This window comes from Macrosteles quadrilineatus, unplaced genomic scaffold (genome assembly GCF_028750875.1).
Source record: "Macrosteles quadrilineatus isolate MER2022 unplaced genomic scaffold, UCM_ALF_1.0 Scaffold_46__1_contigs__length_943047, whole genome shotgun sequence".
Lineage (NCBI taxonomy): Eukaryota > Metazoa > Arthropoda > Insecta > Hemiptera > Cicadellidae > Macrosteles > Macrosteles quadrilineatus.
Genome location: NW_026542639.1, coordinates 542,977 through 556,862, shown reverse-complemented (window position 1 = coordinate 556,862; position 13,886 = coordinate 542,977). Strand labels below are relative to the sequence as shown.

The 13,886-nt window shown below is 37.1% G+C and overlaps 1 protein-coding gene across 1 annotated transcript; it reads left to right on the top strand.

The window, feature by feature from the left end:
• Positions 1–4,018: 4,018 nt before the first annotated feature.
• On the top strand, positions 4,019–13,873 carry LOC129005938 (DDB1- and CUL4-associated factor 13-like). The gene is made up of 9 exons (XM_054434974.1): positions 4,019–4,258; positions 5,198–5,397; positions 5,987–6,181; positions 9,148–9,316; positions 9,653–9,800; positions 10,603–10,756; positions 11,167–11,313; positions 11,683–11,846; positions 13,725–13,873. Exons 1-9 carry the CDS (start codon positions 4,189–4,191, stop codon positions 13,810–13,812), a joined length of 1,335 nt encoding a protein of 444 aa, XP_054290949.1. The 5' UTR covers positions 4,019–4,188; the 3' UTR covers positions 13,813–13,873.
• The last annotated feature ends 13 nt before the right edge of the window (positions 13,874–13,886 follow it).

Here is a 13,886-nt window from a genome sequence, read left to right as displayed (position 1 = left end):
GTACAAGTAGGATAGTTTCCATGCGAGGCTTGTGTAACGGTGGGTCCTCTACTTGAGGTACCCACTGTTACTTTGAGTAACGTAGCTCAGGAATGAAACCCAGCACTCGCTTACAAAACCCAACTTTATTAATACTCAAAACAACACAAAGATAAACTAACAATCAAAAAGGTATAGTAGACTAGAACTGTATAAATCATTTCTTAGAAACTGAAACCCCAATTTGGAAAAGACTCTAAACCCCAATTTGGAAAACCCTTAACATTGCCTTACCTGGACCCAAGGCCAAAGAGCCTTGGGCTCCAGTTCCCCAGCAGGACCTCGTCCTCTGGTGCACCACACAAACACTACCCACCAAAACTGACCCCTTGATCAAGTGCATGCACTGGCCTACAAAACAAGTAACAGCCTTCTATAGGTCAGCACAACAAGTTATTGTTTAACAACACTACCAGCCTACTCACACAACATTAACATTGCCAAACACTTCCTCTTTACAATATTTGACCCTCCTATTACACTTGTCGAGCGAGGAATTGCATGTGAATCGAAGTTATTTGAAGTTATAAAACACAGTAGGCCTACAGTATTTGCATTCTTGTGGTGGGCTGCCTCTACACATGGGGGAGGCAGCTTTGTTTAAAACCTCACAAAATAAAACGGTAAATTTACCTGCCTTACTTTACTGGTATTTTTAAACAATAATTTTCTGCCCTAAAAAGAGTGCAGAAACCACCTGCTTACTGTGTAGTGTGATGAAATTTGTTAAAGTTGAGTAGGTCCATACTGCTGAACTTGATGGTTTTTGGGTTGAGATGAGGGCAATGTTAATTGTAACTACTGATGTTTGTTGACATTAGTATTTGTATTCATATGTATCTGTATTGTATTGGATGAAGAAGGAAGGTAATGAAGGGAGAATTTTAATTGAGGATTTGATGTCTTCTTCGATATGAAATGAAATGAAATGAAATGATTTATTGTCGTTAAAACTATGTACAAAGTTCATGACAATCGTCAAAATAAAAACAAAACAATCAAGATGGCTCTGGCAACTAAAATATCTAAAACTCTAAACCAAAGTACTCTTCATGTTTATACAGGCAAGCCTGGGTTAGAGTAGTTTTTAAAACATGTTTGAATTTTAAAACACACAGGTTTTTGATGGATGCAGGCAAGAAATTGTACATAAATATTACGTCATGTACAATCAATGGCTAGCTTCACTATTACTCTACAAGTGCATAAAATCAAAGACTTTGAATAGTGCAAGCAGTGCCAGATTTACTACTAGGCTGCAGCATGGCCGCAAGCAAAAGGGGCCACAGGGTTTTGTACAAATACAATGTTTTTAAACAAAAATTCAATTGTAATGTATTAAATAACGCGGATGACGAGAATTATGCAACCCAAAGCATTTTTAAAGAACGATGCCGCCGAGAACGAGGGTGATAATGTTGATGTCCCCGTAACTGCAGGAGATGTTCTCGATTTATCTGTCGTCGCAAATGATGATTTCCTCCTGATCCTAGGAAATGTTAATTAATTTGCTGCTATTGTGGGTGACGATCATGATGTCCTCGAGATCGCAGGTGATGTTCACAACTTCTCCGTGAGAGCGAAGTGATATTCACGATTCAGGGGCCATTGCGAAAAGTTCCCACCTAAAGGGCAGGGGCCGCTTGAGTTAAATTGGCCTAGGGCCACAGGTACCTAAAATTCGGCACATAGTGCAAATAGTTAAACATATATTGTTTTGTCTTAAAACTTAAGACCCGTTTTGTGTTTATCTCATCCAATGCAATATTTTTAAAGGGATTGGTCTAAATATCTTGCCTTGTTATCTGATGTACTCCTTTTATTGTTAGATAGAATCATTAATTTATAGGTCAATAAATACATACAGTAAATGGCATACAGGCCCAGAACCAGAATCCAGTATAAACCATACGACAAAGTATAAATATGCAGCAACTAGCAGTACAACAGTACAAGGAAGCCAACTTTGTCGGGTGACTGTAGGAAATAGTTATTTGTGTAACTAGTGGTGAAAGTGGCACTTTGCTGCACACGAGAGCAATGTTTACGCACGAGCCGCAGGCGAGTGTGGAATGATCTCGAGTGCAGCAAAGGCCTTTTTCACTCGTGTTACACATTATATTTTTCCTACAGTCACTATAAAGTATTAAAAGTATATAAATAATTAGTCTTTCAAACACCATACAACACGTTTTTAGGTTCAGCTGGCAACACAAATGGTGCCCTAGAGAAAGTAGTACCCGCGGTCCGTATCACTCCGCTATTTTTCCTCGGCAAGAAATGTGCTCCGCGTTTTGAGAATATAGTTCCGTATGTTTTTGTAATTTGAAGTGGTTTCCGCGCCTAAAATAAATGCTTTAAAGGTATTTTCTTGTTTATTAAGATCGTAGGAATGTTTTAAAAACGTTTAAAAGAAAAGTCCAGAAAGTTCAGAAATACCGAAACTATAAACACGAAATGACAGGTTAAATCGTAGTTATAATAGTCAAATAGCTGCTCATAGTATAATTATCTTTAAGTGTTGCCAACCTATTTCCAAGCGTAAACGGATTACGTGCATAATAGAACCACGCTGTTTTGTGTTGTTTCGTTGGAATCCTGATGTGCGGCAAAGTATAAACCGTACGGCAAAGTATAAACCGTACGGCAAAGTATAAATATGCAGCAATTAGCAGCTTTCTGTACTATAAACAGTACAAGGAAGCCAACTTTGTCGGGTGACTGTAGGAAAAATATATTTGGTATGACTACGCAAAACAGCTGCATGGTCCAATACCAAGCCTACCGCAAAGCATCATGAAAAAAACGAAACGAACATCGGAACGGAACATAACCTGTGGTTGACTCGACGTTCTGTACCCACGAGCACCTTAGCTTCCACATGCACATAAGGCCTTGGAACAGCTCCTGGGATAACAGCTATTTGTTTAATAGCTTCACTGCATATCTTTATTGGACCTGTTTAGATAGTTGTTTCAACAGTTGCAGTCGCGAACTGTGCATTGTGATTTTAAGGTGTTTATTCTTTACTGTTTCGTTTGTTTATTTTTGACTTGAGCTGCTTGAAAAGGTGTTTTATGTTTATGATTATGAAAATTAAAGTGTTGTGAGTGTGCTGAAGCCGATTATTTGTTATTAGGTACGGTATTGACAATTAAATATTTTGCGTGCATGAATTATTTGTTAAGTTTTAAACGTTCACTTAACCTATATTTTTCGGATTCCTCAAGAAAGGATTGTTGGTTAGGTTGAGTTGTGTTTGTGTATGAATTTGTTAGATTGGAGTTTTAGTAGTGGTAGGTCTAGGCATTGACTATTGGATGTATTAATAGTCAAAGGTCTAGGTTTATTTTGATTGTTAGTTGGGCCTTTCAGTGGAGTTTAGGTCTAAGTTATTGCCTTTAAAAAAGTTAAATTAATAACTTATCTATTTTTAAGAGTAGTCCTAAGTTTACCTTAGAGGTTAACTTAGACCTACCACTACCAAAACTGCAATCTAACAAATTCACACACAAACACCTAACCTAACCTAATAATCACTCTTTCTTGAGGAATCCGAAAAATATAGGTTAAGTGAACTTAAAACATCATAACTTATGCACTAAAATATTTAATTGTCAATACCGTACCTAATAACAAATAATCAGCTTCAGCACACTTACAACACTTTAATTTTCATAATCATAAAACACCTTTTCAAACAGCTCAAGTCAAAAGTAAACAAACAGTAAAGAATAAACACCAAATCACAATGCGAATGCAGAGTTCGCAACTGTAAGTGTTGAAAGAAACAACTATCTAAACAGGTCCAATAAAGATATACAGTGAAGCTATTACACAAATAGCTGTTATCCCAGGAACTGTTCCAAGGCCTTCTGTGCTTGTGGAAGCTGAGGTGCTCGTGGGTACAGAACGTCGAGTCCTGTGGTTGTGGTGTTGTGAATGTTTGTTAGGTTAGGTTTAATAATAAAAAAAATACCTCACATCTAGGCCTAGGCCGACCTTGTTCTATGCTGTAGCTGACAACTTAACATATTTGTTGTGGTATCCAATCACTGGATTCCAATCGTTTTCCCTACCATGATTTATATTTAATTATGACTAATATTTTTATTTCGTGCCACAGGATTAAACTTATTTTATGTCAATATGAAAGTAAAGGTGTTGACTAGAAATCCTGACCATTACCTAAGAGAAACCAAGTCAGATATTTTTAAAGGTAGGCCTATGTATAAGATTTATTTGTGCCTGATAAGTTACTAATATATAGACTATGTAATATAACCATCTCCACAGAATAACTTAAGTAGGCCTAGGCCTACCTAATAGGCTATTGGTGAGTGCAGGCTCCACTTAATTGTTATTGTAGCCTATCAGTTACTTACTTAGCCTATTGCAAGTTACCAAACTAGGCAAGTTAAACCATAGTGAATGAATGTTTTAGTGAGTCGGTGGCTCAGTCGGTAGCGTCGCGGACTTCGGGCCCAAGGTAGCGATGTCGTGGGTTCGGATCCTGGTTACTGCCGATAACATTTAATCAGTACAGTTCACCTTTGTACTGTAACGGCTCACTCCTTGCTTTGCTGTAAACGATCCACGCACGGGCGCTTAGTCTATGTGGACGGGCAAATGCAAGGTTAAAAGAGGCCGCCAACCTCTTTTTTTTAAATAAATAAAAATAAATAAATTATCCCTTTTAAATTAATTGAGATAGTAAACCTACTTTGTAAATTACACTAATACTGAAACCCCGGGTCTATGAGACTCCATTTGAAAAATAATGGACCCCGCTTAGAAACACACAAACCTAAACCCTCAGCCTGTGAGAGCCCGCTTTAAAATACACTAACGTTGGGCTTCTGAGACGGACATGTTATGAACAGACAACCTGTCAAGGTCACGGCACCCATGCAAAATGAACAAACAATAGGCTCAATAGGTAGGGGAAGAAAAGGGGGAAGGTATTGGGAGAATGGAATCTCCCAAGCACGGTAAACAGTGTTGCCAACATGCGTTTTTGAAAATTCCCTAGGGCCTGTCAGACCGGGATTTTGGTATTACTGTTAAACTTAAATAGGCCCTAGGCTAACAGATTTCAGTCTAAGCTAGGACTAGGCCTACTAGGCCTACCTATTTCATTCCTATTTTATGTTTAAAGCTCCAAGGAACTATGATCCCAGCCTTCATCCATTTGAGGCGCCACGAGAGTATGTTCGAGCCCTGAATGCTGTGAAGCTAGAGAGAGTTTTTGCCAAACCGTTTATTGGAAATTTGGATGGCCATAGAGATGCGATATGTTGCTTGAAGAAACATCCCAACAAGTTAGCTCTCTTATCAAGTGGAGATTTCAATGGAGAGGTGAGAGATTGATCAATATACAGTACATATCACATCAATACAGTTGGGCTAACTTAAGTTATTGTTTTTAAGGTGGCTCTGCTATCGAGTAGACATTTCAGTGGAAACAAGTAAGTTAGATCATTTTGTATGGAAATGTGACATAAGATAGCCTATTGCCTTAAGTGTTGAATGGCCAAATTAATTAGGCCTATTGAGATTTTGATACCTATTAATACTTAAGTTATATTGTTTATTTTATATGAAGAGGGATGGGTTATACGTTTGTGTGACACTTCCAAATCCCCCTTGTTTAAAAATGTGACCGACATCCACATTAAAATAGAATTAAGTGAATTCAAGCAAGCATAGCTGGATTAACAGGTATTGATAGCTCAACTAATTTGGAATGTATGTTTCATTCCCCTCAATGCCTATTGTAACGATACATTATTTAAGTTAATGGCAATCTTAAGATAATGGCAATCAAGTTAATCTTCTTGATTCTTAGGCCATAATTATTAATAAATACCTAACTTGGTAATTTGTCTTTAACCTTGACAATCTAGTTTGGTCATTAGACAACTTAACATTCATCTTTTCACGTCAGGTTCGTCTGTGGGACTTATCTCAGAGGCAGTGTGCTCGCACTATCCAAGCACATGACGGTTGTGTTAGGGGACTTACCTTCAACTCTGACGGTACTCATTTGCTGTCTATCGGAGATGACAAGACCATCAAAATATGGAATACAGATATTGACTTTGAAAGTAACGAAGAGAATATCAGTACTATAATTAGTAAGGTGAGAAACGAATAGATTGAAATACTCTCTGTTTAACGGAATGAATAGTTTCATAAGCTGTGTAGCTTCCAAACTTATATTGCGTACGCAACACAGTTTTTGTAATAGTTTAAATATCTACATAATCTACAAATATCGGGCCAAATATTCTGTTTATGCAAACATTTAAACCATTTCGAGTATAAAATAGAGGCCTACCGGTAGGTTATATGTATATAGAGGGAGATTTCAATTGAAAATATTTTGTTCGGATTCAAATTCTTTATTGATTTTTCAACACATTCAGTGTAGTAGATCTTGTCATGCAACTAACAATAAAATAGGCCTATAACGCAAATCATGAAAATCATGCCAAACGTTTGCAAATGCAGACAAATGTAAAGTTAACATGCACAGAGTATTTAAACTAGCAAAGCTTATACAGTATAAAAGAATAAATAAGAAAATAGGCTACCTGTATAACAAAGTTTGCCTGACGAGGCAATCTAAACCTAAATCTGTTTGTTATAGGTTAATATTCCAACAAATATATAGGTATAGGTCGGCCTCTTTGAAAGCGTCCTCCTCGTAGCATTGGTGCGAGAGAGAGATACCGAGCTGTGGGAGTGAGACAGAATATGGCTCTTCCCCCACTCCGCTGCCACCCCACCCCCACCCTTTATTTTATTTTACCTTTTATTTTACCAAATCATATGTTTTCTTGTAATTTTCCAAAGACTTTTGAATGACAATCATTAGGAATCAGCATTGAATATATAACACTATTATTTAGTTTTATATATCCGTTGTATTCAACATTGAGTGAATATACTGCCCAGTTATATGGTACCATTTAACCGAAAAACAGTAAAGCAGTAAATACCGTACTTGATTGGCTGATTGGAGGGGTGGGTGATGTGCGTGCACACACCTTCTTTTATACTCCTTGCCATCCCGGGTCCAGAGGTATTACAGTACTATGGTACATGAGTACTACGGTAATAGCTTATACCCTATATAGGAAATTCAATAAAAGGCCGTCACTAAGATGTGTGATCGTTACTTGCGATGGTGGCAACGCCATTATAATGGCAGTCACGTTATTTGCGTCTTACACGGGGGATCGAGCTGGCGTAGTGGTTAGAGCGCGAGACTTCAGTCCCTGAGGTCCCGGGTTCGATCCCCGCCAAGTCACCAATGGATTTGATCTAAGTGACAATGCCGCAACCCCTAGGTCTAGCCTAAAGTAATGTGTACAACAATCCCAGGCTCGTGCCTAGCGTACTAGGACAAAAAAAACAAAAAAAATTGCGTCTTACACAATCCTGGCAACATCCGCGATAATCTCATGCGATTATCTCAGTTACCCATGACTCTTTGTGATTGCGGCCATATCTTAATCGCGGTGAGATTCGTGATGATTGTCCGTATCGCGGCAACAGCCGTTGCGGTGGGTCCTGTATTCGTGATAGTTTGCTGTGGTCATGATTTTCCACTTCGCAAAACGAGAGAGGCCATTCGGTAAGCGTCTAGTAAATTTTTGAAGTTATTAAGAAAAACCATAGTCCGAGGGGTTCTCCTACGGGTTTAGTAGTTTAGTGCTTGGGTTTAGTGTATGTCATTAAAGTGTAATAAAATCTCTACAACTTAAGCTATATGTCGTTTTGTGCTGTTTTTGTTAAATATGTGTAAAAACAATCTTGTCAATTTATTTGTAACTATTTATTTTCTACTAAGGCTACTTAAATGAGAGATTTTCAATTATATAAAACATAAGTAGGAGTTGCAAAAAAGGTATTATATTAAAAACTATTTGTATATGGTCACCTAAAAATATATTGACTGTTAGACAGCCACAGTTACAGTATTTACTGCTCACTGTTTTTCGATTAAAAGGTACTCACTATCAAAATGTTATATACTACCCCCATTGAATATACAGGGTGCGGCAAAAAACCGATCTATTTTCTTCAGTGCACTGTTCAGCGACAGGCCGTCTGAGGGTGGTGGGAGTAGGATAGCCTATACGATGCCAATAGGCATCCGATCTGACTTTGGTTGGCCTTTCAGCTTCCTTTTCAACGCAGAAGCCGTTGTTCTAAAGTTAGTAACCCACCGCATTATTGTTATACGCAACGGAAATTCTCCATGTCACCTCAATTGAAATAATGCACGAAACTGCTAATGCTGCTGAGTTGCAATGAATGAATTCAATACTTTTTAAAAACAACTCCATAACAACCGCACGTAGCTCAGGCGACCACTGCTCTGTGACTAGAAAAAATGGCATCGTGTAGGCTTTCCAACGAGCTTACTCCCACCACTTTCAGACAACCTGTCGCTGAACAGTGCTCTGCAGAAAATGGATCGGTTTTTTGCCGCACCCTGTACTGTATAACACAATAACTATATTCAATATTGAATACAACACTATGTTGGATATAAAACGCTAAATAGTGTTATATATTCAATGCTAATTCGTAATGATTGTCATTCGAAAGTCTTTGGGAAATTACAAGAAAACATGTGATTTGGTCAAATAAAACACGTTCAGTTCGCACGTGACGTCACTATGCACACACCTTGTGAAAACGGCCATTGGCAGAGAGGGGGAAAGTACCCTCCCTCTCTTTCACCTCCCCTACATGCGCTAAAAATTTTGCGCAGGTCGTTTTCTAAACGGCCGACCTATACAAGGGTTTATTACAGAATTTCATATCCTTATGTAAAGTGTGTAAGTTAGCCTAGGCCAATGTTAGAATTCGTATTAAAAAGTAATTTGTATTTTTTATAAAATCCTTGGTTTGCAAACCCAATTAAAATGTTGATTAAGAAACTTGATCAGAAAACAAACTCAATCGAAAAGTCAGATAGTTTGTTGGCAGATGTGCCTACGTTGATGCATACTGTATGCCTAGTATAAATTAATGTACCTAGATCAATCTATTAAAGTACTGTAAACTGCTAAACCATATTGTTGGTTGTAGAGCGTGTTGTTGAGTATCAGCTTCAGTCAGGACGGAGACAAGTTCGCCACTTGCGGAGACACTTGTCAGCTGTGGGAAGAGTCTCGTAGCGAACCAATCAGAACACTCACTTGGGATGTGGACTCTCTCAACTACTTAGCCTTCAATCCTGTCGAGACTTATCTTTTAGGTAACGTGATACAATCATTTTTTGAAGAAATTCTAAATTAATCTGGCTCACTATAGTATGGATGAGTTTCTAAATAAAAAATGTAATAACTACAGTATCCATTCTAAAATAATTGTGAAATTGTATAGTTAAGTCTTTTAGATTAAATTGTAGGCCTATATAACCATTTTTTTAGAGGACACTATTCATGTAGGCGATATAGAATGTAAAGTGAATAAAGATAATTTGATTTGATATGAATACAATGGGGCAAAACCAGTGACAGGGCTCTAGGTTTTTATAAAATTTGAAGTTGAGTGCAAATATTTGATGTATTGGTTTGATTGTTGTTGCTAGCTGCGTGTGGCAGTGATAGAAGCGTAATTCTGTACGACACCAGAGAATCAGGACCGCTACGTAAACTGACGATGGCCCTCCGGACAAATCAGCTTGCATGGAACCCGATGGAGGCGTTTACATTCACCTGCGCCAATGAAGACTACAAGTAAGTTTGTTTTATAATTGATTTTAATGGTAAGCACTGGCCTATATTTAGGGTAAATAGTACTCTGGGCTGCAAGCAGCTTTGGGTAGGTCCCTTGGAGCACTTTATTCAAATAATTAAAAATCCTCACAGTTACAAATATGTATAGGAAAATATAGGCTACCAAACTGCAGGTTCAAGGAATCAATATGTTACGAAAAAAAGGTTCAAATCTAGATGTCCCTAGGTGTAGCAGAGTCTCCAAACTGCTACCCAGTTTCAGCCTACTGGTTAGCCTGAAACTGCTTCCAGAAAAAAAAACTTTCCAACAGGGAATCAAGTCTTGCTTGTTGGACGACCCCTGCTATTCTGTGAAGAAGTTTAATAACACTGTAAAAAAAATTCATTAACTTGTAGGTCTTTGACTCGGCCTATTGCCTGATTGTGTTAACAGCTAAATAAATGTTTTTGATAGAGGAATACAAAAAGTGGGGCCTATGTAGGCATTAGACAGTTTCAATATTTCCTCAGTAATTTTATTAATTTAATTTTGGTTATTAATGGTAATTTCCCTATAAAACCCATAACACCACAACCACAACATAAATCTGACTTGCACAAAAACAGCTATTCTTTTATTAAAATTTTGTTTTAACTGTCCTTTAATCCTTGGACAAAAATATTTCCCCATAAAAAACATCAAGTTACCTTGCTATTTGCCACTTACCCATTAATTGTTTTTCCACAGTATGATGTTCAATTTTAATATCAGGCTGATGGGAGAAAGTATGTGTCAGTTTGCTGATAAACTGTTTATTTTCAGCTTGTACACATATGACAGTCGTAATCTGAAGATGGCCTTGAATGTACACAAGGACCATACCTCAGCTGTTACTTGTGTTGACTACGCTCCTACTGGCCGAGAGTTTGTGTCCGGCAGTTACGACAAATCTGTACGCATTTACGAAGTCACTAAGGTAAAGCTGTCAAAATTCTATAGAAAAAAATTCATGAAAATCTTTTTCTCATGTTTGGTTATGCTTCTTATTACCCAATTTGTTTAGTATGTTTATTTACCATTTCATTCAGATGTATGGGGAAAATATTGATGTGCAGGTGATATATGAAAACCGATCCAATACAATTAAGTCAAACCTTTCAATTTGTACCTTTCAATCAAGGGAAGACTCAATATCAGTATCAAATTAATTTAAGAGTTGTGAGAAATGCAATTTTTAATATATCTTCTTTTCTCCTCTGCGCATGTTTCAAAGCTACATCCGTCAAAACAACAAGAGTAATGAGATCCAAATCAATTTAATTAATTTAAAAATTTAGTTTTACTTTTACAATAAAAAGTTTAACTATGTGTTTGTGATATTTTCAGGGACATTCAAGAGACATTTACCACACAAAGCGAATGCAGAGACTAACCAGTGTTGCTTGGACAATGGACAACAAATACATCGCCACTTCCTCGGATGAGATGAACATACGACTGTGGAAAGCAAGGGCATCGGAAAAGTTGGGCGTGGTATGTTATTTCCAAGAATGACAATCTCGTTGTCATTACTTTTACCTTTTATTAGCATTGCTTGGTAAAATTTCTGATGTTTAACACTAAAAAGCTTTTGATGTGTTTTGAAGAATAATTAAGAGATTTGCCCTGTCTATTATTATTATTATGTTTAAATTATCCTTTTCAACTCATTCATTCCTTAGTTGAAAATGGTGTCAGTTACAGTGAATATTCTTACGTTTTGTGTTTCTCATACTAGTTTCGACTATTTCCCAATCAGGTAAGCCTGCTATTCTCGGAAAAATATCGTAAAAACCCAGGTCCTTGTGCTCTATGTTACACCTTTTACATATGTGTTTCAACCTAATTTTGGTTTTTATTCAGCTGATGGGCAGAGAAAGGGCAGCTCTGAATTACAACGAGGCGTTGAAGAAGAAGTTTGCTAACCATCCACAGATTAGGAGGATAGCTCGACACAGACAAGTGCCCAAACACATCTACAATGCTCAGAGAGAGCAGCGCACCATCCGGGACAAAACAAAGAGAAAGTATGTATACTGAAACTGTTATAGTACGTTGTCATAGCATATCTCCGTATGAATAATGGCGTTAACTGTGGGCAGAACTTATGTTTTAAGTTGTCGCCAGTTTTGGAATGAAAATGCACAATTGAATTAAGCCACCAAATAGTACACTGATCTAAATTACTAGTTTCTGCCACATGCGCCAACTTTTTAACAAAGCCAAACCGAAAGATCTTATTTTAAACTAAAACACAACATCCACTTTTTTCATATCAAACATCACATCAAAAATTGAGCCAGAAAATATTCACTAATGTAAGATAAGTAGCTTATATATGGAAAGTAGCCTACTGTAGGTTGGTGGTGGCGCGGGAAGACCTAGACCGATTTACTTTTTCCAGAGGCCAAAAACATAATTCATTAAAGTTGTCATGAATGTGTCCATGAACACAAAAACAAAAACTCAAGTAGGCCTAATTTTAGTTTGATTTTTAAGAAATTTTGCATTAATAGGTAGGGCAAAATAAACTTGAATAAGTTTGTGAACCAGCAAGATTGGGTCATGGGATCAGGGTGTTTAAATTTTCAAAAATTATTATTTTTTTTTTATTTTTACCCTTAATTTATGAACAAGCACATTGAAGCGTTGGTTGAAAAATTAAAGGTTCTGGAGGAAATTAACTGTTAGTGTTGTACTTGGCTTTTTTCAAAATTGGCAAATTTATTCATTTCATGCTATACTATAAAGATAAAAAAAAAAACTTTTTTCCTACAGTCGCCCGACAAAGTTGGCTTCCCTGTACTGTTTATAGTACAGAAAGCTGCTAATTGCTGCATATTTATACTTTGCCGTACGGTTTATACTTTGCCGTACGGTTTATACTTTGCCGCACATCAGGATTCCAACCAAACAACACAAAACAGCGTGGTTTTATTATGCACGTAATCCGTGTACGCTTGGAAATAGGTTGGCAACACTTAAAGATAATAATTCTATGAGCAGCTGATTGACTAATTATAACTACGATTTAACCTGTCATTTCGTGTTTATAGTTTCGGTATTCCTGAACTTTCTGGACTTTTCTTTTAAACGTTTTTAAAATATTCCTACGATCTTAATAAACCAAAAAAATACCTTTTAAGCATTTTTTAAGGCGCGGAAACCTCTTCAAATTACTAAAACATACGGAACTATATTCTCAAAACGCGTAGCAAATTTCTTGCCGAGGAAAAATGGCGGAGTGATACGGACCGCGGGTACTACTTTCTCTAGGGCACCATTTTTGTTGCCAGCTGAACCTAAAAAAGCTTTGTATAGTGTTTGAAAGACTAATTATTTATATGCTTTATAGTGACTGTAGGAAAAATATAATGTGTAACACAAGTGAAAAAGGCCTTTGCTGCACTCAAGATCATTCCGCACTCGCCTGCGGCTCGTGCGTAAACATTGCTCTCGTGTGCAGCAAAGTGCCACTTTCACCACTAGTTACACAAATAACTATTTTCTTCCCTGTGGCAGAAAATCCAAGTACTTGTCGAACCTAATGCTATTTACATAGAGAATAAATCTGTCATGTTTGTGGAAATATTTGAATAAAAATCCAATCAGACAAATGGAAATTCACTTAGTCTGCAGGTTTGCTGTTTTGGGTTTAAGGTTTAATGCTGTATCACTCTCTGTGATTGGCTCATCCAACTATGTTGTTTTTCAGTAAAAAGAAATTGCCCACAGCTGGTCCATATAGATGGAATGTTGATTTATGTAATGTAAAAGAGGGTGTTAGTCTACCGAAACATATTTGCCATAGTGATGAACAAGCTAAGAATAGCTACTCTGTATTTTTATAAATAAATGTTTTGCAGTGATTATCATTAGCTAATTTGTTAATTTTTCTGTTACAGAGAAGCCAACCGCCGTACCCATTCCAAGCCTGGAACAGTTCCTTTTGTGCCAGAAAGAAAGAAACATATTGTCACAGAAAAATCTTAGTGGTTTTTATATCATTATATTTAATGTAAAAGGTTTTCCACATAATTGATTAAAAGTACAACTCCAAAGTATAT

What these genes read in the sequence shown, in the direction of transcription:
- LOC129005938 (XM_054434974.1), top strand. Translation starts at nt 4,189, where the DNA reads ATGAAAGTAAAGGTGTTGACTAGAAATCCTGACCATTACCTAAGAGAA. An exon ending in TGTCGAGACTTATCTTTTAG is followed by an intron (nt 9,317 to 9,652) that starts GTAACGTGATAC and finishes TGTTGTTGCTAG; the next exon opens with CTGCGTGTGGCAGTGATAGA. An exon ending in TGCGCCAATGAAGACTACAA is followed by an intron (nt 9,801 to 10,602) that starts GTAAGTTTGTTT and finishes GTTTATTTTCAG; the next exon opens with CTTGTACACATATGACAGTC.